The 24,410-nt window shown below is 46.0% G+C and overlaps 1 protein-coding gene across 2 annotated transcripts in view; it reads left to right on the top strand.

Moving 5' to 3' along the window:
• The window catches only part of ABHD2 (abhydrolase domain containing 2, acylglycerol lipase), a 95,785-nt gene that overhangs the window by 7,878 nt on the left and 63,497 nt on the right, over window positions 1-24,410 (top strand). The window contains exons 2-4 of one of the 2 annotated variants that reach the window (XM_028122210.2): window positions 14,079-14,267; window positions 16,075-16,175; window positions 18,427-18,626. In XM_028122210.2, the coding sequence (XP_027978011.1) occupies window positions 18,433-18,626 (194 nt within the window). In that variant the 5' untranslated portion in view covers window positions 14,079-14,267; window positions 16,075-16,175; window positions 18,427-18,432. The remainder of the gene's footprint in view (window positions 1-14,078; window positions 14,268-16,074; window positions 16,176-18,426; window positions 18,627-24,410) is intronic. The other variant, XM_028122209.2, reaches the window with a different exon arrangement.

Raw genomic sequence — 24,410 nt, 5'->3', positions numbered from 1 at the left:
GAGTGGAAATGAAGAGTTAGTTTGCGTCATTGGTGTCCTGCCTTAATAAGAGCCTGTTTGTACATGCAGCTGACACTAAGTGTCTACGCTGATAGAAGGGAGCCCTCCAGAAGTAATTTCTTTCATTCTTTTGGCTTGTTTAATTTTGGAGTTAACTTTGGAGTTCATTTTCTATTGAGATTTGCATGACCTGCACGCTGTAGTGGGAGCAACCTGCGACTATTTGCCATGAGTGACTATTATTTACCATAATCGTCCCAAGGACAAAGGAGTCTTGACTATTGCTGAAGTTGGGTGTGCACTTGAACCTCAGTGACTATGGGAGACTCTTTGTAATGTAGCTAAATAATCATTCATTCATTCATTAGCTTTGGTTATGGGAATTTGAAAGATATACAGAAATAGAATCATATAGTGAACGCCCATGTACCCATCACCTGTTTCAACAGTGATCAGCTCATGACCCCTCCTGACTCCTCTGTTCTCCTAGCCACTCCCTAGCCCACATTAATTTGGAAGTAGATCCCAAACGTCATGTTGTATCTATAAATATTTCCATGATACCACCTAAAAATAAGGATCCCTTTATTAAACATGATTATAATACTATTCTTACACTTTAAAAAGTAACAGTGATTCTTTACTATAACTATCTAATCAAATTTGAACTAGCTGTTCAAATTTCCGATTGTTTTAAAATGTCAGAAATGCTTTTCTTCTTTTTTTAAAGGTTATATTATCATTATTGTTATTATTATTACTTTGAGAGAGAGAGTGCTAGCAGGCAGGGAAGGGGCAGAGGGAGAGAGAGAGAATCCCAAACAGGCTCCACACCCGATGAGAGGCTCGATCTTATGACCCTGAGATCATGACCTGAGCCAAAATCGGGAGTCGGACACTCAACCGACTGAGCCACCCAGGCGCTCCTCTTTCTTTTTTATATGACTGGCAGCATTTTGTGCATGTTGTCTTCATCCTTGCTTTGTTCACTTACTGTGGAGTGATGTGTTTTAGCAAATTTCCACATACATTGTGCTTCATCCTATTAACACTCTCAGGTATCTAATTATGACATTATTCTCACTAAAAATTGAGGGAAACATAGTTTTCTTAGGAGCGTGTGATTGTACCGGAGGCTTTCATTTGTACAGCAAACATTTATCAAGCCCTCCCTCTGCTGGGCCTCTGCCATCCAGCCCTTCCGTGGGGCCTGCACACCCTCTTCCCCACCACTGGCCCATGCTTGGCCCCGAGGCCACTATCCATCAATGCCTGCTGAGCTTCCAGGTCCTCACAGCTAGCTCCCTGTGTGGCCTGAACTGTGTTCCCACCATGGACTTTAGCTTCTCAGCCTCCAGATAACTTGGCTGCGATGCTCTTCTCTATTCTGATCATGTAAATAAAGCAGTCACCCTCTCTTGTCAATGACATTGAAAAATGTGCCCTTCTAAATAGTAAGATTGTGGGAAATGCCACATAGCTTATAGTGAAGGATATTTTCCCCAATTTGGAAAACACAGCCCCTTTCTCGGGTCTATCATTAATATCACTCATCAGTCTTTTTATTGACTCTACATAGAAAGCTGGATGTTGCCAGAGAAATCTTATCTTTGCCACCAAGGAGCTTCTAAGAGGAATGCAGATTTTTTTTTTTAAAGGCTCTCTTTGAATGGGAGAGGCCTCAGAGAGCATCCATCGATGGGGCTGGGTAGTCAGGATCCACCCAGCTCCACGAAGGGCTTCTGAGATGGGTAGGTGCCTCGCCTCTCTCTTTGTATTCCTAGAGCCTTACCCACGGACTGGCACCCACCCTGGGCCTCAGTTTCCTTACATGCATTAATAACTCACAGAACTATTGCGAATACTAAACGAGGTAATGTCTGATGATGCACTTTGTAAACAATCGTCTCTACTGTCAACTTCAGGGCATTTCGTGACATGTTTGAGGAATAACTGAGGTAATGTATTTAAATGACAAGCATTTGATAAACTGTAGGGTTACACAAATAGGCATTTTTCCTATCACCTTGTTCTGCCCCTTCATTTTCAAGATACAGTGACTTAATAGCACCAGCCGGAGCTACTAGTAGGTCCCGAGATGAGGGTCTTCAAATCCTAACCTATGGTTTGCAGATTTAATCTTTTCTCTGGGTGGCTGACGAGAAGCTCATGGTCTGGAATGGGGACAGGAGTGTGTACATGTGGCACTCACTTGTCCCCCCAGAGGAGATGGTTAGATTGGATCGGTCGTGATCACTCACAGGCAAGTCTGGGAGCTGGACTAACCAGGTTGGACGCCCCGAACCTGTGGCTCTGGACTGCAATTCTCCAGCCTTGTTGGATGAAGCCAGCCCCTTCTCTGCCTTCTCTGGTGAGGACACCACTGCCAAGTTATCACTGTGTTTGCGTTTTTAATTTTTATTGTAATAGCAAGACATTCTTGTTACCCCCATTTCATGGGTAAGGAAACTGAGGTGCAGAGAGATTAAGAGGCTTGCCCAAAGTCACACCATCAGTAAATGGGACAGTTGCCCTTCCGGCCAGGTCCGTCTGTCCCCAAAGCCTGTGACTCTCTCTACCCTGTTGTGAGTGGCCTCACTACCCTGACATCATGCACACCCAGAGAAAGCATCTTGATGAAGTAGAAATCTTTGCAACAACATTTGTTCTGACCTATTTACATAGACTTGTTTCAGATACCATAGATATTTGAGGAGGGATTTTTCCATTTTCCTTAGATGCCAGAAAGGATCCCCATGTTACAATTCCACCAACATTTCAGGGCGCCTGGGTGGCTCAGTGGGTTAAGCATCTGCCTTCGGCTCAGGTCATCATCCCACGGTCCTGGGATCGAGTCCCGCATCGAGCTTTCTGCTCAGTGGAGAGACTGCTTCTTTCTCCCTCTTTTGTTCCCCCTGCTTGTGCTCTCTCTCTCTCTCTCTCTCTCTCTCGCAAATAAATAAATAAAATCTTTAAAAAAAAATTCCACCAACATTTCAATCTAGGTTAACCTAGGATTAATTGTATTCAAATTTATATTTTCTGGATTATGTCATAAGCTCATGTGTGTTGGAAAATACCATAGACACTTTTGTTGCATTGGTTGTTTTGGAGGAAGTTAGCAGAAATTTGAGTCTTCTAGTGGTATTTCAGTATTTAGCTGATTGCCAACAATCAACGGGTAGCTTTCTGTCTACCTTTTCTTTGGGTGCCTTTCCTTCCTTCTGCTACCTAAAACAGCCTGTTTGGGCTTTGAATTCTCTTTCTTTATGTGTGAGCAGTTTTTGAAGTAGATTAATGTATAGCTCTTTGGACCTGCTAAGATATGCTTTAGACAAACAAGGGGAAATGGTAAAAGAAATATGGTATCACACAGTAGCTTCTCTGAGTGATGGAAAGGAGGAAACTTTGATTTAGATGGCTAATTATTTGCCTGAACTCCAAGATGTTCTTTAAATTATCCCAAAGCTGCTGACAGCCCAGGTCGCTTTGAGCTTTTTCTTTTGCTCCACAGTAGTGTGGCAGGTACTCACAAAGACCTGTACCTTTCAGCCTAATGTAATAATCTCCTCGTGAGAAAATTCTGCTCAAGAAATCAGAATGGTGATGCGTTAAGCCTTCCCACGGACTTGGCCAATAAATATGTACAGAGCGCCCCACTGTGTGCTCATTTACATCACCATTACATTTAAACTTGTGTAGAATTTACACGAGGATTGAATGAGAAGGGCATGGACCAGAATTCCCAACAGAGACAAAAGGAATATGAATCATTACTTTTATGGAGAGATGAGGCTAGTTATGAAATTTTTTAGTTATGAAAGTGTGTTTGCAAAATGCAAAGATGGGAAATGGAATGATTTTTAGGGCCTTAAGGGGATGGACCCCCAAAATGAAGATTCCTATACAGTTCAGCAGGTCGTACAAAACTATTTGCCTGGTAACATTTTGTGTTAACTATATTTAAAAAAAAAAAGAAAGAAAAACGATTTGGATGCCACTGAGGGCTTGCAGTGATATTCAAACGGCAAATGACAACGCTCGTCCAACGTCCCATGGATTGGGTTACAAATAAAGGCTTCTCACACCTCCTGCCACGTGCACGCAGACCCTCAGTGTGCCTGCGCCACACGCACAGCCAGGGCCATATAGGTGTGGTGCTATCTTCTCATCGTAAGTAAAGCCCTAAAGCTTCATTCCACAATGACTCACTCCCTCTGCTCCCAAACCCGTCCCTCCTGCCCTGTCTGCCTGTCTCCTGACTGTCCAGCATTCTTGGGCCTCAGCTAGCTCAGCCTGGGAGCCCAGCCTGATGTCTGCACCCCAACCCTGCTTCTTACCTTCTCTCGTGTCCCGTCTCTTCCCGTGGCTCCCTAGCTATCTGAGCCCACCTCCTTCCTTCTGCTTCCTTTGTTTGAATTCCTCTAGTATTTGTAGTTGGCACTGTAGGATTCTGTACTTAAAATATGCGTGGAGTTGCACTATTTCCCAATTATTTCATAGATACCATGTATTATACTTACTTCATAGTCCTCACTGAGCTTAGAATGAAGCTAATGCTTTTGGTACCCTTGGGGAGCAAGGTGGAAGGTCAGTAGAGGGGTGTGGATTTGCATAACATCCTCCTCAGCCCTGTGGTATTGACACACTTTTTGGGGGAGAGGGGACAGTTCTGTCCTCTTTACTTAAACCGCTTTATCCGAGTGTGCTTCCAATTTATACAGGTAAATCAATTTTTGAGAAATGGGATCACTCTCTTTCCCAATTATGGAGAAGCAGTTCCCTCATTTCTGATGAAAGAATCTTCCTTGATGGCTAGTTCCTCCTCTCAGGAGACGTGTGCATGGGGGAAGCCCAGGAGAGGAGGAACCCCCCATAAAGTGAGCCAGTGGCTGAGACACACCGGCCTTGTGGTACGCAGTATTGTACAGATTTCTCCTGTGGCGTTGGGTGGAGGTAGACTGAGGTGGACTCCAAGCAGATGCGTGGCTGATACAGGTAAAATACAGGCTGATGCAGACAAAAACCAGAGGGGGAGACCGCTGGGGTAAGGGGTAGCAGTTGGGACTTGCCTTTGGGCCTTAAAAAAGGCTGAGAAAGCTTGCTTCCCAAGGAGGAGGCAAGACTGGGGGAGGCCGGGAACAACAGCGAGATGTTTGTGTTGGATGAACGAGGAGACAGAATATGTGAGGGTGTGAGCCCACTTCTGTCTGTTTACTTCAAAAAGCAATCTATTTAGCAGAGACCTCAAGATATATCAACCCTTTCTGTCTTAGAGCTTTTGAAATTAACTTTTCTAGCTATTTCAGTGTCATCAGTGAAGGATCTGATAAAGCCAAACTCAAGACAGCCTGGGGGACCAATTCCAGCTCTTCATGTGTTTAAAGTCCCTAGCTATTGCTTTAAAACTAACATTTTTATAATCTTGAAATATTTAATAAGGCAGCTTCCCTCTAAAAAGCTCAAGGCATTTTACAAACTTCATCTTGAGTATATCTGTGGGTATTTCATAACCATAAAGCTTTTTTTTTAACCTACATAATTTCATTAATTACTTCCCCTTAATAACCTGTAATTTTGTAAACCCTCACCCCCCTCCCATTTCATAGAAGAAAAAGCAAACTTTCATAAAGCTTAGATAATTCACCTAGGGTCGCCCAAAGTCATTTGGCAGAATCTGAACTCAAACCCAGGTCCTCCGATTCTAAAACCTGTTGTTTGGTTATAGCACATGGGCTCCTAGGGTAAACTCCAAAATCCCGAGAAAGGGCAAGTGATCTGCCCAGAGTTGCACAGCGCAGCGTGTTTAGAGGAGAGAATAACTCCAGATGCCCCTGGAAGCCACTGGTGTGGAGACACAAATGGGATCCCTTCCCCCTTCTCACAGCCGGAATGGTGGTGGTGACCCAGAGGCTGGGGACGAGGCTCCGTTGAGTGCCCGGAAAGAGCAGGACTGATGGCCGGTGCTAGCTAGGGCCTCCATGGAGGCCCAGTGTTGGGGCTGCCTTATTTAGTACCCCCAGGTGGTGATTATCTCACAATATCCTTTCTTTCATTTTTAGCCCAAGGGAAGGGCCTGAGTGTGGTCCTTCATAGTAGCATTTAACCAGTGGAGTTTATCTTCTGAGACCTGGGCATTTGTCACGTGGACTCCATGTGACCTTTAAGCCTGCTGCCCTAAGCTGGCAGGAGGTCCTGTTTCTACTCGCAGAGTCCGAGGTACTTATAAGACAGAAAAAAGTAAAGCATGCCTTAAAATGCCATGCACATTGTGTACCCTTGCCTCCCGAACCTTCGTGGTCTTGGAAGGGCAAAGAGCCCAGAACCTTTCCTGCTTTCTAGGCCTGGGTTGAAGGGTCTGGTGGCTGAGCCCGGAGAGGAGCTCTTGCCCCCACAACTGACAGAATTCATCATCAGAGAGCCCCAGATCCCAGAGGAGCTGGAGGGCTGGCGAGCTAGCCCGGCGGGCCAAGTCTCTCTCCCTTGGGGAGGGGCAGAGGCCTTGACCTGCTGGTCAGGTCTTCTCACACGTCTACTTCTTGACACTTGCGTGGTGAAGGGCACATGCCAGAGGTACCGTGGGCTGCATGTGTGATGCTTTCATCGTGGGGTGTGCCCTCTGGATGTCTTAGCCACACAGCCATGCTCTGCTCTGGCCCTGGGGGCCTTGGGAAACCAGACTGGTCAGAAATAGGGATTCCCAGTTACTTTCGTTTTCTCTCTGAGGGTAGCTTGTAAGTGTCCTGTTTTAGCTCTGGGTGAAACTTCCCTCTTCAGCATCAAGGGCTGTGCCAGGCACGAACTAGGTCTTGCCCTCCCACCATTTCCTCCAGTCTCCTCCTGGTAGTTTGTTTGCAGACCTAGAAGACTGGGCGGGAGCCGTACTGTTCCCAGGACATGCCCAGGAAATTTCTTTTGTGCAGTAAATCTGGAGAGGCTCTTCTCTTCAATTGTACCCTTCTCTTAAAAATTCCAGGAAACTGGGCGCTTAGGTTTCTTGGGTTCTGGCAAACTGAGATTTGCTTTTGATATTACGGAATTTACTTACAGTGTAAGTTTTGTTTTCTTTTGTTTTTTAACTCATGACCCTCAGATCAAGACCTGAGCTGAGATCTAGAGTCAGACACTTAACCCACCAAGCCACCTAGGCGCCCTACAGTATAGGCGTTTTAACACAATGTGTACAGCGATCAAATATCTTCATTAAAGTGCCTGTCCTTTTAGAAAATTCTAGGCTCTCCATAAAGGAAACACCCGGCTTACGATTTTTTTGTTTGTTCTCAGGTAAGGATTGAATGGTTTCTCTGTGGTAGAGAAAACAATTTTGCTGGTGATTTTCCTAAGTGCTTTATTAACCTCTTTGTGTCCAGTGGGAAGCACAGCACTGTTCCAGCAGGGCTGCTCACTAAGGGCAGAGGCCAGCCTCCTTTCTGTGTCTGAGTCAGGGCCTGTAAAAGTGCTAAGTTAAACGTACGTGCTTAACTGTGACTCAATCTCCAGCTATTTTTAGGTTAGTGATTTTCTTTTGGGAAAACTCGTGGGTTAGCAGCCATTCCTGACATTTAAATGTGAGGTTTACATTTGCTCGCATAGGGTAACTTTCCTCTTACTAGGAACCTGTAGGACATTTTCCGAAATTTCAGCAGGTTGAGTATGCGACCCTATGATTTGGTGGAAGACTATGGTTAAATTAAACAGCTAACACACGAGTGAGCTCCCCCAGAGAGGCGATCTCAAGGCCTGAATTGTGGCCGCAACTGAGAACAAAGTGAGCATACATGTATTTAGTTATCTGTGGATTCCTCCCCTTCTCTTTATCAAATTGTGTGTGACTTCGGACAGTCCCTTCATTTTGTAGCACCTGATTTGTAAGAGCTGTTGTGCCAGATCACCAAGGCGCCTTCTCGCCTCCCTCCCCTCGGCCACTTCCCCGGTGCCATCAGACCGCATGCCGGCGGCCACCCAGTCTGATCTGCTGAAGGAGATCTAGTCGAGGTCCGTAGTGCTCGATATTCAGAAATAAATAAGCTTCTCGTGGTGTCTGTTGGAAACAGGATTGGCCGTGTCATTGCCAGGGCCCTCCATCACTTCGGGCTTGAGGCGGTCACCCTGGGGACTCCTCCAACAGAACCCTCCTGGGGAGAACAGGCAGGCCTGGCACAGCCTGCACATGCCGAGGTGGTTCTGTGAGCTGCCAGCAGAGGGGCTCACCCAGGGCACTGAAAGCTCACTGTGAGCGAGAACAGGGCCTGAGGCGGCCCAGCTGTCAGAAGGGCTCGGTTCTGGGTAGCCCGGGATGTCCCTTGGCGCCTTCCGGCCATGCCTCTGACGCGTCCCTGCCCTGTGGCAGTGAGGGGTTGGCTGGGCTTTCTCCTAGCATCTGCTCTGCGCTTGTTTCTCTCCTGCTAGGGAGTTGCTTTTCATTTTTATTTTATTTTTTCTTCTCTAACTGCTGTGACTTCTTTAGTGAAATGGCAGATAAAGTGGGGGGAGAGACTGGCCCTCTTCCTCCCGGCTTTCTCCTCAAAGATGTCATGTTGCCTCCATCTAGGGTCAACGGCGTTTTTTTCCTAAGCTGCCACCAACAAAGCTCACGGATTGGGGTGAGGTGAGGTTTTCATCGGCAGTGTGCTGTGGCCTTCCGCTGTCCTTCTGACACTACTCACGGGGCCGTTGGGAGGAGCAGAGCCTGTCCGAGGCTTCCGGTGCTGGCCTAGGGTCTTATTTCAGGGCACTGAAGAGGTGTGTCAGCAGATCCAAGCCAGGCAAGAGTAGGTTTACCTGTTTCAAAAAAAAAAAAAAAAAAAAAGAGTAGGTTTACCTGCAGGAAGGGGGTAGGGGTGAGGGGACAGCCCTTTGGTGGGAAAGGACGGACCCCCCCCCCCGGCAGGAGAGAGAGGGCTCTGGGCTGTGCACTGCTGGAACCCCTTTTAGCACAGAAACAAGAACACGTCTTGGAACTGTTAACAGAACTTGGTGAAGAACACTTACTATCCAGTGATTCACTAAGTTCAACATCGTTCCCCATTAGAAGAATCAGGAAGAGTGTGTTCTGGGGGTAATTGCAGACTTGTTAGAGGAGGCCCACCCAGTCAGCCAGCCAGTTACTTGTTGTTGGTGAAGTAACCCCTCACAGTACCTCTGTGTCTGGTAGGAAAGAATGTCTTTTGGGGTAACTTCTGCCAGATGGAGGAGTTTACTAAGGAAAACTGGAGGAGAGCTTAGTAGTGGTGATGGTACAGCTAGTATTTGGGGGCACTCACCGTACCTGAGGAGTGTTATAAAATCCCATCTCTGTATCAACACATTCGGATGAGGCCCAAGGACAAGCTCCGTAACTGGTGGGGCCAGGATCTGATACTGGGCCAACTCAGTGCAGGACCTGGACCTAAACGAAATCCCCATCCACACCAGAGTGGAATAGGAAGAGAGAAATTCTTTAGGAGTTTGGTTCGGTTTGGTTTTCCTTAAGAGGTATTTACCGTGGGACCCACAGAAGTACTGGAGCTCATTCGTCAGGTCCCTTGGGTTGCAAGGGAAGGAGACACCCCCTCCCCAGATGTCTCTGTCTCGGGGTTTCCATAAGTCACTGGTACTAGGAGAGGAAAGGGTGGTCTGACAGCTAAATCACAGAGGCAAAGAAGCCACGCCGATAAATATTTGTGCACAGAATCCCATTTGTATTGTGTTAATAAGTAGCCCGTGAGTGTTCATGTCAGTTAGCTGCTTTGGATCTGAATTGGCTGGAGCTTGTCTGGGTAACAAGGAACCTTTCAAGAGGACATGGCAGAGGGTCTCTTCAGCCTGGAAGGACAGAGGTGGGAAATTACTGAGTCCTGAGAGGCAATTGGGGCATATTCTCTCACAGCTCTGAGCAAGCCTGAAATCAAGGTGTCGTCAAGGTGGGTTCCTTCCCGAGGGCTTGGAGGGACAGTCTGTTCCGGGCCTTTGTTCCTAATTTCACTTGGTTGCTGGCAATGTTTGGCATTCCTTGTCCCGGCGATGCTCCACTCCAGTCTCCACTTCTACCTTTAAAAGGTCTTCCCTGCATGTCTGTGTCTCTGTGTCTAAACTTCCCGGCCCTTACAAGGACACCAGTCCTGGGGTTAGGGCTGACTCTAAACAGTGTGACCCCATCTTAACTTAATTACATCTGCCAAGGACTGATTTCCAAAGGAGGTCACATTCACAGATCCCAGGCGGACGTGAAGGGCGGGGGGAGGGGGGACACTATGCATCCCACTACACGATGTAATGAATTTTCCATGTTTGAGGTCTCTGCTTGGTTTTTTCTTTCTTTCCTCACTTTAAGTTTTGTGTTGTCAGTGAACACTAATATTCTGAGGCTGAAACCATCGCTCACCCATGCAGGTGGAAGGAATATGACAGAATCATGGGCATAAATGGCACAGCTGAAAATGTATAACTGTTTAACTTACTTGAAGGAAGAACAAAGGTCATGAGGGGTGTCCTTCTTGGGAGTTTTGTTGTTAATGGTCCACAGAGTAAGCTGGGAGGCGGGGGCTGTCTCTTGTTACAGAGCACAGAGAGATTTTCCTGTGCTATTTAGCCAAGGACTGCAATTCTATCCCTAGAATCTCAGAAATTTCAAGCCGTAGGAGACCTTTGGCATCATCTGCTTCTAACCTAATCCTCTCATTTTACGGATGAGGTGCTTAGGGTTAAGTGACTTATTCAAGGTCACTGGCTAGGAAGGAGCAGAGCGGGCGCTAGGACCCAGGTCTCAGAACCCCAAGGTTGGAGCTTCTCCCAGCCCAGGGGCCCCCATCTCTCCCTGCATCTGTGTGTCCATCTCAAAATAACACCCTTAGCCATGGGAGAGCGGTGAGAAGCCTGGGCCCTCGCGGTGGTGGAAAGACTAGTCAAGGGCATCCTAGAGACTGAGGCACTACTGAAAGATCCTACACGGGTGGGCATTTTGTGGCCCCTTGCACCTTAGGTTGCCTTGTTAATGTAGAGCCGACACACAGAATTTTAACTATCAATTACAGCATTTTATGAGTAAATGCACTCATAAAATGCCCGGTGGGAGAAGGGGAGGTGTGTGGCTCTCTGGTATGCAGTGAGCCCAGCCCTAGCCCTTCCTTTCAAGGAGGTGGAAGTGGGGTGGGGGTTGGGCGATGCTTCCTTTCTGTCTTGCACACACCCAGCCCTCCGGCTATTCTGTGTGCCTTCTTTTCCCCACCTGGGCTGCCTGATGTTCCTATTCACCGGATTTTGCCTGCCCAGAAAAGGGTGAGGGGGCACACAAAATAGTACAATGGCAGCTTACTTTGTTATGTCTGGAAGAAGTTCAGAATATTAATATTTTGTGGCAGGTCAAACTTGGAAAGAGAGAACCCCATAAAATCAAATGCTGCAAGATAAATTAAAATGAATGTCAAGGGTTTTGTTCTGAAATTGCCAATTCACTAATGCCTGGTTTTATACACACACGCGCACACACACACACACACACGTATATATATGGATTTAATATGTGTATTAAATATGTATTTATATATAATTGATATAAACGGTAAGTGCACATGCACATGCACTCTCACACTTAAACGTGCTTCTTCTAAATCCTATACTCAAGTCCCAGTTGTAGATCTAGCTTCTCCATGAGTCTTTCCCTGCTTAATTTTTTCCTAGACGAATTTATTCTTGTCCCCAAGTTTCTAAAGTATAGAGAGCCTTAAGATAAACTTCTTTTCGAACCCTCATGCACTATTGGTGGGAATGCAAACTGGTGGAGCCACTATGGAAAACAGTATGGAGGTTCCACAAAAAGTTAAGAATGGAACTACCCTACACTCCAGTAATCGCACTACTGAGTATTTACCCCCAAAATACAAAAATACTAATTCAAAGGGATACATGCACCCCTTTGTTTACTGCAGCATTATTTATAATAGCCAAGATACGGAAACAGCCCAAATGTCCATCAGTAGATGAATGGATAAAGAACCTGTGGTATATACACACACACACACACACACACACACACACACACACACACACACACACACACACACTGAAATATTACTCAGCCATCAAAAAGAATGAACTCTGGCCACTTGCAACAACATGGAGGGAGCTAGAGAGTATTATGCTAAGTGAAAGGTCAGTCAGAGAAACACAAATAACATTTGACTTCGCTCATGTGGAATTTAAGAAACAAAACAAATGAACAAAGGAGAAAAAAAGAGAGAGACAAACCAAGAAACAGATTCTTAACTGTAGAGACCACACTGATGGTGACCAGCAGGGAGGTGGGCGGCTGGATGGGTGAAATAGGGGATGGGGACGAAGGAGGGCACTTGTCGTGATGAGCACCGGGTGTTGTGTGGAAGTGTTGAATCACTATATTGTACACCTGAAACTAATATCACACTGTATGTTAACTATACTGAAATTAAAATAAAAATTTTTAAAAAGGTTAACTTCTTTTCTCCCTAGGTAAAATGAGAATTCTATTTCATTGTGGTCCAGCACAATGTTTAGCATAGTGCTAGGCACACAGTAGGTTGCCGGGTCCTTGAGCCACTGAAGTTCAAGGGAGGTAGCCCTGGGGACATGTGGTAGAACTGCCCTGCTTCTTGGGACTTTGGGATCAAGGGTGCATCTTTGGACCATAATAATTACAAATCTCTCATAGGATTGCCTTCACTGAGCTGAATTCCATTCAAAACTCTTGGCATTTTTTGAGGGTTGAGGAAATTAATTTTCTACTGCATTTGCTATTAAAAACGTTGTAGGAGGACCTTGCCTATCACATCACTCAAGGTCCCCTTATATAAAGTCCCACAAGGTTCTTGTTTTTATTTTTGTTTTTTTAGTGATTCTGTGTCAGAAAAGCCCTGCTTCCCCTTCTTATCTGTCTCGCTTTGTGGGATAAGAGCACAGTACACAGTACCTTTCTTTCCACTTTGGAGAACCAGGGGTTTGACTGGGGTTCCCCTCTTTGCTCTTGTAGTCAGAAAGCTCAGGTCCGTTCTAGGCTTACTCACATCCATAATTCTTGTGTGTGTTGACAGAGGTATTTTTCTTGTCTAGATGTTCGTAATACCTTCTTAGATTTTTTTTTTAAAGATTTTATTTTTTTATTTGACAGAGAGAGAGCGAGAGCACAAGCAGGGGGAGCAGGAGAGGGAGAAGCAGGCTCCCCCCTGAGCAGGGAGCCTGATGCGGGGCTCGATCCCAGGACCCTGGGATCATGACCTGAGCCAAAGGCAGCCACTTAACCGACTGAGCCACCCAGGCACCCCCCTTCTTAGATTTTATTAATTGCTATCTTAAGGCTTTTCTCTGAGAATATTATTATTATGAATTTTGGAAAAGAAAAAAAAAGAAAAATTACCTATACTCTAATGACCCAGTGATTGTAGCATCCAGAAAGATTTGAGTATATAGTATTTGCTTCTGTATTTTTAGAAATTGCAGACGAGGGGCGCCTGGGTGGCTCAGTCAGTTAAGCATCCATCTCTTGGTTTCAGCTTGGGTTGTGATCTCGGGTCAAGCCCCACATTGGGCTCCACACTCAGTGCGGAGTCTGCTTGTCCCTCTTCCTCTGCTCCTCTCCCCACTTGCACGCTCTCTCTCTCTCAAATAAATAAATAAATATCTTTTTAAAAAATTGCAAACTAGAAAAGTCTAGAAGTAACAATGGCTTAAACATGCGAGGGATTATTCTCTCCCATAAAAGAAGCCCAGAGGTAGGCAGTCTAGGTCTGACATGGTGGCCCCATGAAATCATCAGGGACCCCAGGGTTCTGTCTTTCTACTCTGCCGTCCTCTTAAATGTGGCTCCTAGAGCAACCTTAAGGTCACTTCATGGCCCAAGATGGCTGCTGGGGTTGCAGTCACATCGTTTGCATTCCTGGGATACATGAAGGGAAAAGGGTGGAAGAAGAGTTAACCTCCTGCCTTTTAAGGAGGCTTCAGAGAAATCAGACCAGCACCTTCAGAATTGGTTAGAATTTAGTCACATGGACTCACCTGCCTGCAAGGGCAGCTGGGATCTACAGTTTTTTCCAGCAAGGCAGGCTCATTTTACTGGTCTCTGTTACTAGGGAAAAGGAGAGACCTTTGGGAAGCAAAAAAGAAGCCCTCTGCCACATATCTCGGTTGTTCTACATGCATTTCCATTCAGCACTTTGTTGAAACCTCCTCAAATAGTTTGTGGAAAAAGTCAAGATAGATAAACATCCGTGTGAATAACAACAAAATGCATCACTTCTTATGTATCACTCTGTCGTTCCGTAAGTTTTTCTGTGAATTTATTATTTATACATATTCCGATGAGTGTATGTTTTGAATATTCAGTGACTTATCCAGGGCCAGAGGGATCTTAACACAGGTTTCTCCAAGGGTCCTGTATTTGGATGGCCACAGGAACCACTCCAGCACCATGGGGGGGGGGGAGGGTGTCAGTGTTGGGGGCCATGATAGGGAGTGGTGGGGACTGTGGCAGTGCGGAGATCGCAGGCCCTGTCTGGAGGGGGCGGCCCCCTCTCAGCTCCATCCCTTGTTCTCAAGTGGGAACACAAGCTCAGTATTGTCATATCTTCTAGTTTTGTTTTGTTTTTTTTTTTTCAAGAGAAACCAGAAATTCAGATTTTTATCTGAAGTCCCCTGGTGTTTATAACTTGGTGGCTAATGAACTTAATTTTTTAAAATGCTAGTCAAACACAATGCAATCCCTTGGGCTGCTGATTTAGGATCTTTGGTCTGTTCCATCCATGTTTTCCCGTTGGCAGCCGAGCCCGGGAAAGGTCAAGTGCCTTGTGATGTGGCTGGAGACTTTGCTTTTTGGTCCCCACCTCAACAAAGCCTGGTCTTCTGTGGCTAATTTGTCTCAGAATATGAAGAAATAATAAAAATTTGAGGTTGAGCAAGACTCCACTGAAGGTTAATTGAGTCTCCCCTTCAACTGGCTTTCATTTCCTTTTGAAGTCATTTTGATGTGATGGAATCAGAGAGCACTGGGCTCGGATCCCAGCTCCGCTCTCACCGCTGTGTGACTTTGGGCAAGCTGCTGGTGTCTCCTCTGTGTCTTCTGTCCTTTCGGTTTTCTTTCTTGCCTGCTTTTGTCTCTTTCTCTCTCTCTCTTTACTTTTCCTCCTTACAAATAGCACAGCGTGGTGGTGAAGGGGAGGGCTTCCGGAGCCAGATAGGAATCCTGGTTTCTCTACCTACTAGCTGGGTGGCCTTGGGCAAGTCACTCAAATTTCCTATGCCTCAGTTTCCTCGTCTGTGAAATGGGAATAGTACCAGTACCAGCTCCACAGGGTGCAGTAAGGATGGCAGAGGTAAAGTAGCACAGACAGGCCTTGGTGCACATAGGTAGCACTATATAAACAACCACTGTCCCCTCCACCCCCACCCCTTTCTGTTTTCTGCTTTGGAAGCCATACATTTGCAGCACAGTGGGCCCAGCTCTGGGTCCCCACTCACAGAGAGCACTTTCAGTTCCTGCCACCCCCCCCCCGCCACCGCCAGCCCCTAGCCCCCAGCCCCCAGCCCCGACCCAGACCCCTGGCAGGTGGTGTGACTTCCCACTCCGTGCCTTCAGCGTCCTTCTGCTCCCAGTGCTGGGCTTCCAAGCCCGTCCATGCTCACAGCCTTCTCTTTCTCAGCTCACATTTTGTCTGTCACTACTCGATGTTTGGGAGACAAGGGATGCATCAACCCACTGCTGTCTTGACCTCAGGCCTTGCTAATAAGAGATGTCCTCGGTCGCCCAGATGATAACTCTCAGGCATTGGTGAAGATGACTTTCTAAGATAAAGCATGAAAGTCGTATGGGTTTGCTTTAGCCAGCGTTCTGAAGGCAGCAGATAACTCGTCCTGGAAACCAGAGAGCCTGTCAATTTGTGGCTCCACAAAGACGTCCCCCAGCAGGTTTGTTCAAACGGCCAAGCGGCCAAGAGTGTGGCACTTGTGTTAATGAAAGAAATGGTCTCTCTCCCCAAAGACTTGAAATGAAGAGCGACTTATACCGTACTTTTAGTTTAATTAAATTGCTTCTTTCTCATCCAATGGAATGTGACCATCCAATCTTTTCAGCTTTTAGGTTAATTTGAATAGGAGATCTGACCCAAGCGGCCCAGCTATACAACTCTTCAAGGACAGTCAATATTTGCAGTAGAGAGGAAGAAGGGACATAGGTATGTATGGCCCAGACTTTTGTTTGTTTCTCCTTTTCACTTCCCCTTATGTTAGGAAGTAATGAGAGGAAGTGGGCATGGTGGGAGGAACTTCTTTATTTAATTCCATAAAATTTCAATTCTTGACCAACAAGGAAACCGGTAAAGCCACCTGCTGCTTTTCTCGGTGTCTTTCCAACAAAGGGGATGGGAAAGAGCGTGTTACCAGCTTCGTGTCAGAAAGACTTTGGAACTCCTTCTGGACCTTGTTTGGGGCCTTGAACATCCATATTAATGAACAGCAGCGTCCTGGGTATTTGTCTGCCTCCAGTTTGACTGGCTTAGGTGGCAGGGCACCCGAGAGGTGGGGGACCAGAGCTGCAGGGGAAACCTGTGGAGCACTTTGGGAGCTGTGTACGTTTTTAGGCCACATGCCCCTTGGAGAACCTGATCAAATCTGCAGGTCGTCGATCTCAGGGTCGTGAGATCGAGCCCCGCGTCGGGCTCTGTGCTCAGCGAGGAGTCTGCTTGAGATTCTCTCTCTTCCTCTGCCCCTCCCCAGAGCACATGCTCTCATGTGCTCTGTCTCTCAAATAAATAAATCTTGAAATCTGCAGATTCTTGCCACAGAAAACCACACACATACAAACCTTTACATCTAATTTCAGGGGGTACCTGGACCCTGGAATCCTGTAGGGAACCCACAGACCCCAAGTGAAGAATCCTGTTTTAAGGGTTTATAAATAGCCAGCCTTTCGGGGACGTGGCCCCAGGAGCGAGGTGACACGTCGCCAGAAGTTAGGTTTTAAGGCAACTTTCAGATCGTAAAGGTTCAAAGGTTGATACAGCTGAAAGTATATTTTGATTCAAAATCATGTAGGATCCATATTTTAAAATTATTTTCTTGCCCCCATGGTGGAAGGCTAGTTGAGCCCTGATCTTTCATTGCCTTTCCTCACTGAATTGGGACCTCTGCCAGAGGTCATCGGCAGTGTGTTCAGTCCTGTATTTGCCAACGTCACCTTGACCTCAGGAAAGGGTTTCTCGGACCCCTTTGGCTTCATTGCAGGTCTGTAGAGAGTTCATTTGGTCATGCCCCGCACACGTTTTTGGGGGATTGTTTTGTCTTGCCCATTCTGGCTGCACTGTGGGCCACCAGAGTTCTTATGCTGACTGTTTTTAGCAGAGGCTACTTGATACCGTTCGAGGGAAGCTGTTGCCATAGCTACCTTGGCTGTGAGTTACCATTTTCTCCTTTTCGTTAAGCTCGTGGTTTCCCTGATTTTTAAGGTAACAGCTAATGTTCTGCTTTTCTCCTGAGCAGCAAGGAAAAGACTGGATTTTTGTTGCTGTTACTTTTGTTGTTGTTGATGTTTGGAAGGGGTGTGTGTGTGTGTGTGTGTGTGTGTGTGTGTGTGTGTGTGTGTGTGTGTGTGTGTGTGTTATATAAAAGGTAAAGCTACCTCAAAACATAAAATATCAGGAGAGCTCGGGGGCAAAGCCAGACCTGCATACACGTTTTCTGCACTCCCAATTTTTAATTTTGATCTGGATTTTGGACTAATGGCTGTCGTCGTCAGGTACCTTCAGTGGGGAAAGAAATTGGCGGAGTTCCATTTCACACTGCCTGAAACCCAGGCTCAAGGATCGCTGCCCCCTCCCCCCAACCCCGGGCCGAGTCTGCACTTGACTTCAGCAATGGGGCTGCCCCCTCCCCGCCCCCAACCAGGAGCAGTTAGGACTGAGTCAGACCCAGCTTGCTTTGTTTCCTCCTGCTCTGGCAGTGGGGGGGTCGGGAGGGGGGCGGTGAGCAGTACCATCACACCTGTGGGCAGTAGTGGTCCCTCCCACATCTCTGTCCTGGGCTGTAAACATGATGCTTCACACACACCTGGTGCAGAGCCACTCAAGGCTACCAGCCCATGGAAATCAGTGGGCCACCTCTAGTCCAGCTTGAGCCTCTTTGGTGGGACTTCTTTCTCCCGCTCCCCAAAGAATGCTATTCTCAACATTTTCTAATTTGCTTCTCTTAGAAGAGCTCATTCGATTTAAAACAAAAAAAAACTTACCCAGTGTATCAGTGCACAAGCCTGTTTGTGATTTGGGTTGTTGCCTGCCCACTGGCGGCCTGAAGGTGCTGATGGCCATCGCCCTGGGTGGCCCGATGGACATATCCGGATTGTGACTTGTCATCAGCTCTGCCTCTTAGTGCGGTGGGCTCCGCCCCTCCTCACTGTGCTTCTAACCCTAGCTGTGTGCTTCTGCTCCCCAGGTCAAGATGAATGCCATGCTAGAGACCCCCGAGCTCCCGGCCGTGTTTGACGGGGTAAAGCTGGCTGCCGTGGCTGCCGTGTTGTATGTGATCGTCCGCTGCTTGAATCTGAAGAGCCCCACAGCCCCGCCTGACCTCTACTTCCAGGACTCGGGGCTCTCACGCTTTCTGCTTAAGTCCTGCCCTCTTCTGACCAAAGAGTGAGTAGACCCCACACCCACCGTATGCCCACCTGCTGGTCTGTTTGGCCGGTGCAGTGTGCAGAGAATCTCTTCACATTGTGTCCTTAAGGCATCCAGGTAAAGTTGTGTCATTGGTGTTAAAATAGCCACAGTCTCAGTGCCAGTCTGGTGTTTGAATCCTGGAAGGTAGGGGACAGGGTGAGCTCTTTGTTGCCTGGAAACATCCCTTCCTCCACACGGTGGTGTCAGCATCCATGACAAGGGCCTTGCAAAAAGCAGTAGTCATTTTTAGGTAGATACAGAAAACTTGGACAGTGTTCTAGCCCTTTATCAAGTGCACTGTTGCCAGTCCTAGGACAGAGGAACCATCCTTACCTAAAATAATTAATAAGACAAAAAAAGCACAGATTTACCGGTTGGGTACTCTCCATCTGCGTTACTGAAAAATGTATTGAACATCGGCTCAGAGAGTACTTGAATTGTGAGGGCCCCGGGTTTCCCTGTGAAGCCCCAGGACCGTATTTTGGAGGTAGCAAGGGTGAGCACTGCTTCTGAGACAGGAAACGTAGTGGTGAAGTAATGGCAATCTGCATTCCCTGTCACCCCTGTTTTCTAGAGGTGCGTGGCTAAATTTTTCCCTGTTGATGTCCTCCGAATAAATCTGTCTTCCCTCAGGGCTCAGGCCAAGCCTGGGGCATGAAGCATTTCCTGCTCTCCTGGGTCTGAATTCCTTCCACCTTGCTGATTATTGCTGCTTCACTGTTTGTGCCTCTTCAAATGGATGCTGTGCTGTTCTGCCCGGCATGCCTTAAGATGGGAGCTCCTTCTAGAACTGTCTTACTAAACAGTGTCCCCTCAGCATGAGGACTAAACTCAGTGGAGTTTCTCATACTCAGTGGCTAGTAGTAGGGGCTTTCCCCCTCTCCTGATATAACTTTTCATCCCCTCTAGGGGGTTGGTGACATTGGGTAAATGATTCTCTTCTAAGAGTGGACAAGTGGGCAGCAGACGCATCTGAGAGGTTGGGTTCTTGCTTTGTCTTGTGCGATTGTCTAGTTGATATTTACGTGCTCTTAGCTAAGGCCAAAGAGCTGCCATCATGGGCTTTGGGTGTTTAGGGTGTTGTGTGGAGTTTTCTTACTTTTAACAGTGGTATCAGGACCCAGAAGCTACTATGAAGTTGAGAGTGACTCATAAGTCAGTCATGTTGCCTAATATTTGTGGGGAGTGCTACGTGTGGTATGTGTCATCATGTTGATTTTGGAACTGCCCCTACTGGGGGGGGCGCTTTATATCACCGCGGGGATAGAGTAGCCCCACAACCGGGCATTAGACCAGGCATTCTTATTCAGCAGGGTATGCACTGAAGAAGCTCCTCACCTAATCGGGGTGCACAGAATCTGTATGCTTTCCACTTCGGCTGGCATTTTTCTTCATTACTTAGAGAATTCACTAGTCCTGACTGGCAAGTGACATTTGCACCCATTCTCATATTGAGTGGGACCCAGCTGGACCCAAGTTCCTGGGCTATCTCATTTTTAGAGAAAAAAGTGAAAGTATTGGGTCAATATGTAAGTTAATAACGTAGATGAGTGCAAAGTTCTACCCAGCATGGGTTCCTGAGTAGCTAGGGGAAGCCACGGAAAAGCTGCTGATGTCCGGGCTCAGGAAAAACATCATGAATGGTTGATCCCATACTAATTGTTCAAAGTAAAAAAAAAAAAAAAAAGTTGATTATGGCAAGTTTTTACCTCTTCTCATGTTTTCCTTTTAAAAAACAACCCAGAAACATTAAATCCAACAGTTCTCTTTGCTCTCTTTTCCTCCCTGGCACACTCTCTTCCTGAACCTAAGATGCTGGTAGGGCGCCACATGACACTGTTGAGATGGCTGCACCCACTCTCCTGGTGTGGAAGTGTGTCCCTGGCCACCGACCTCCTTGAACCTTGTGGCGGTGTCCACCGCTGCACCACCCCTGTCGTTAACCAGTCACCTGCTCCCTCCTGGTAAAACCCAAATTAGGGAAGGGTAGAGATCAGCCTTAGTTACTTAGCTATGGTTTGAGGGTAGGTGCAAAGGGACAAGTTGCCCGGAAACTGTTCCCTTCCAAGACCCATCCCTTTGAGAATAGGACCAGCCTCCTCTGAGCACGTTGGAACATTACTTAAACAGCTAAATTCTAAACATCCAAGCTCTCTTACTTGAACATGACAAATGATCAGAGGACAAAAGGATCCACTTTTTCCCCTCCATCTTTTAACTAACCTCTTATTTTATTTATTTATTTGTTTAAGTAGCCTCCACGCTGGAGCCCAACACGGGGCTCAAACTCACAACCCCAAGCTCAAGACCTGAGCTGAGGTCGAGTTGGATGCTCAACCAACTGAGCCACCCAGATGCCCCAATTAACCTTTTATTTTTTATTTAGGTTCTAATTTTAGGAATAACTATATCCTCCACTCAGGTAGCTTCTCAGCAGAATATTTTCACGTTACCCTCTTTTGTCCTTCTTCCTGCATTTTAAATTTGTTGCATATCTCTCGTAGACATTATGCATTTAATCTTAATGACTTTTGAGGTTGGACTGATTTTTCCTCTCATTTTGAGGAAACTTCCCAGGAGCAGAGAGGATAACTGAAACCAGCATTGGTTCCCCCTCTTTTTCTTTTTTTTTTTTGTTTTGTTTTTATTGTTTTTATTTTTTATTGTTATGTTAATCACCATACATTACATCATTAGTTGTGGATGTAGTGTTCCGTGATTCATTGTCTGTGCATAACACCCAGTGCTCCACGCAGAATGTGCCCTCTTTAATACCCATCACCAGGCTAACGCATCCCCCCACCCCCCTCCCCGGTCCCCCCCTTATCCATGGGGAGGTGGACAGACTCCTTAGGGTACGGAGGAGAGAAGTAAGGGGCCAGCCCGAGATGAGAGTCTTCAGCAGGACTGGCCCCAGAGTGGCCTTCTAATTCCCACGTGACCCTCTTTCTATTTTAATCACTCTGTCGGAAGCCACTGTCCTTGATGTTCTTTCTCTGTGTCACATTTCTGAAACAGCCTCCCATATATCTGAAGCTGAGGGCAGGAAACATGTCTGTTATGTGTAAAAGTGCTTCTCCTGAGACTTTGAAGATTTTTTTTCCTAGAGGAAGCCTGTCTGCAGCCTTTGCAAACAATTTTCTGGGCTAGAAAGTTCAGTTAACTGATTTACCGCAAGCTAATGGTGTTACTCAATAACCCTGACTGAAGGCAACCGGTTATTATGACTTATGTGTGGAATCAGAGCATATCCCCCTGCTGTTCTGGTATAGAAAAAAAAAAAAAGCTGATGAAAGGTGAAGATTGAAAACATGAGAATAAAGTTTTTTCTTCCTCCCTTTCAGCATTAAAGTTAGTTTTTGAATCTGTTTTATGATTATCTATCCAAAGATACATTAGAAATGCATCTTTTAATGTCCAGAGGAAAACTTTGCTTACGTGGGATGATGTTTCTCTTGTTCACTTAGCAACAGATCAATATTTACCTAGTGATTCACTTTTTTTGTTCTCAAGAAATGTTTGCTTTCAGTGGAACAGGCAGACTAAAGCTTGGTTCAGAAATTATGAGAAGATCTAGTTGATGCTACAAATCTCCACTTTTTTCTGAATTAAAAATTTAATGTGTATTCATTTTCTAAAACTGAAAAAATGAAGCACATGAAAACCATCTATAATTCTCCTACTCGGAGATATATCCCATTATTACCTAGGTGATCATCCCTTTGGGTCTTTTTCTTCTGCAGACTCCCCCTCACCCGCCCAAATCAGGGGTCTGTATAGTGTTGGGTGGCCTGCTTTATGCCATGGACATTTGCCCACAGTGCTGTGTATGTTCTAATATTTGACTTTTAACAGCTGCAAAACTCTGTCAACAATTCAAATTTCCTAATGGCTGTTGGGCAGCAGTGGTGTAGAGAAAAAGCCTTGAATTGAAATTTGGACTAGAATGGAAACCTAGGTCTTCTACTTCTAAACTAGCCACAGAAACCTGGACCAAGTGACCACCCTCCTAGCCCTTGGTTTCCTCCTGTGTGACTTGAAACAGGCAGCACTCCTGTGATGCCCTTTAGCACTAGTAACCTGAGTCTAGTACCTCTGTTGTCACCAAGCATCAGATAAGTCCACTTAGATGAAGGACCCTGGGGGTGGGGGTTGTGGCTACAGAATGAGGACAAGAACCCAAAAATAAGGTTTTCTTGTGTATCTGCCCTCTTCTGTTTCCACCCCCCGTGTTCTAGGAAGGGCTGTCACTAGCCCCCCTGGACTTTTGTTTTTTTAAGGACTTCTTTTCCCCCCAGTCTTTTTTTGTGCATAAAGTTTTATTATTTAACAAAATTGATTGATACTTACACAAACTGTTGGGCAACTTGAAAATTTCAATTAGAAACATATTGTGTAAAAAATTCCATTGATAAATTTAATGCCATTTCATTGTATAAAGCATCATAACACATTTAACCAGTTTCCTGTTTTACTGGGCATTTTTTTCCATTTTTACATCTTTGTAATTATAACCATTGCTGTGGTGGATGCATATATAGATCTGATTGCTCCCTAGAGTAAATTCTAGGAAGTTAATACTTAATACACATATATTTGTTAATATATTTGCTATATAAAAAGATGTGCTCAGTTTAAGGAATTTTACATATATTGCCAGACTGTTTTCCAGAGGGATTTTTACAGGTTGTAATCTAAGCAGCATAGTTGGTTTCTCTTTTCTTCATATTTTAGCCTCTGTTTTCTCATCTGCAAAACAGGAATAATGATAGTAATACAGTTCTTTCCCACTTCCTAGGCTCGTTGGGAAAACAGATTGCAATAGTATGTGAAAATGGTTTATATAAAGAATTAGAAGCTTGAAGTTCCAAGGTCCTGGTGGAGTTTTTTCCAATAACCTGCCATTCTGTGTCTTCCTGTGGCTTCCTTCAGCCACTCCTGGGGTTGCCCCCTCCACCATTGGCTTCTTATGTGTTTGACATCGAGCCAATCACTTTACATTCAGTACAAATAAGAGATAGAGTCTGAAAAGGTGATATTGTGACCCACTTAACAAGTCAGCTTATGCAATCACGTCTCTTATTTGTCTACTTTATCCTTAAAGCTCCACATGCCTTATTAGGTTGAAATAACATCTCCCCTCCCAGATTTTCCAGCCTGCTCTGTGTAAGGCCCAGAAAAACCCAAGGGGTTATGTAATCTAAAGGAGGGGGCTGGGTCATTCCCTCTCTTTCTGTGCTCTAAATACAAAGGGTATTTTGAGCTATCATGTACAAATAGTACAATGCACAAACCTTAAGTGTACAATTGAGGACCTTTTGCATATGTATTCACTTGTGTGACTACCACTTCCTTGGGCTTTTACAGGAGTGTCCTGAGTCACCTCCTTGCCCCTGCACCACCCCTGTGTCGCAATACCACTTGAATCGACTTCCTCAAGCAGGCCAGCACCTAACACGCTGCAGGGTGACCCCAACCTACCTGTGGCATTCTCCCATTGTCCACTGAGTGTCTGCCTCCTGAGCTCCTGCCCCGGGCTAGTCCCAAATCCCCTCCTTTCTCTCTCTCTACCAAAGTGCCTCTTCTCCTGTAAGAAAACCTTAGCGTCTATTCTGAGAAACTTTTCCTGATTTCTTCCCCGCTCCCCCCTTCAGTCAGAATGAGCCTTTCTTCCTTCTCCCTACATGTCTGTTTCCCCAGCTTGTACCTTCTGTGTCCATGTAGCACATCCTGCCTTGTCTTGGAGGAATTCGTATCTAT

Source organism: Eumetopias jubatus, unplaced genomic scaffold (assembly GCF_037043125.1).
Source record: "Eumetopias jubatus isolate StellerSeaLion01/CBP00866 unplaced genomic scaffold, mEumJub1_p1.0 scaffold_7, whole genome shotgun sequence".
Lineage (NCBI taxonomy): Eukaryota > Metazoa > Chordata > Mammalia > Carnivora > Otariidae > Eumetopias > Eumetopias jubatus.
The sequence above is the reverse complement of the archived record's forward strand: the minus strand, read 5'-3'. Positions and strand labels throughout refer to the sequence as shown.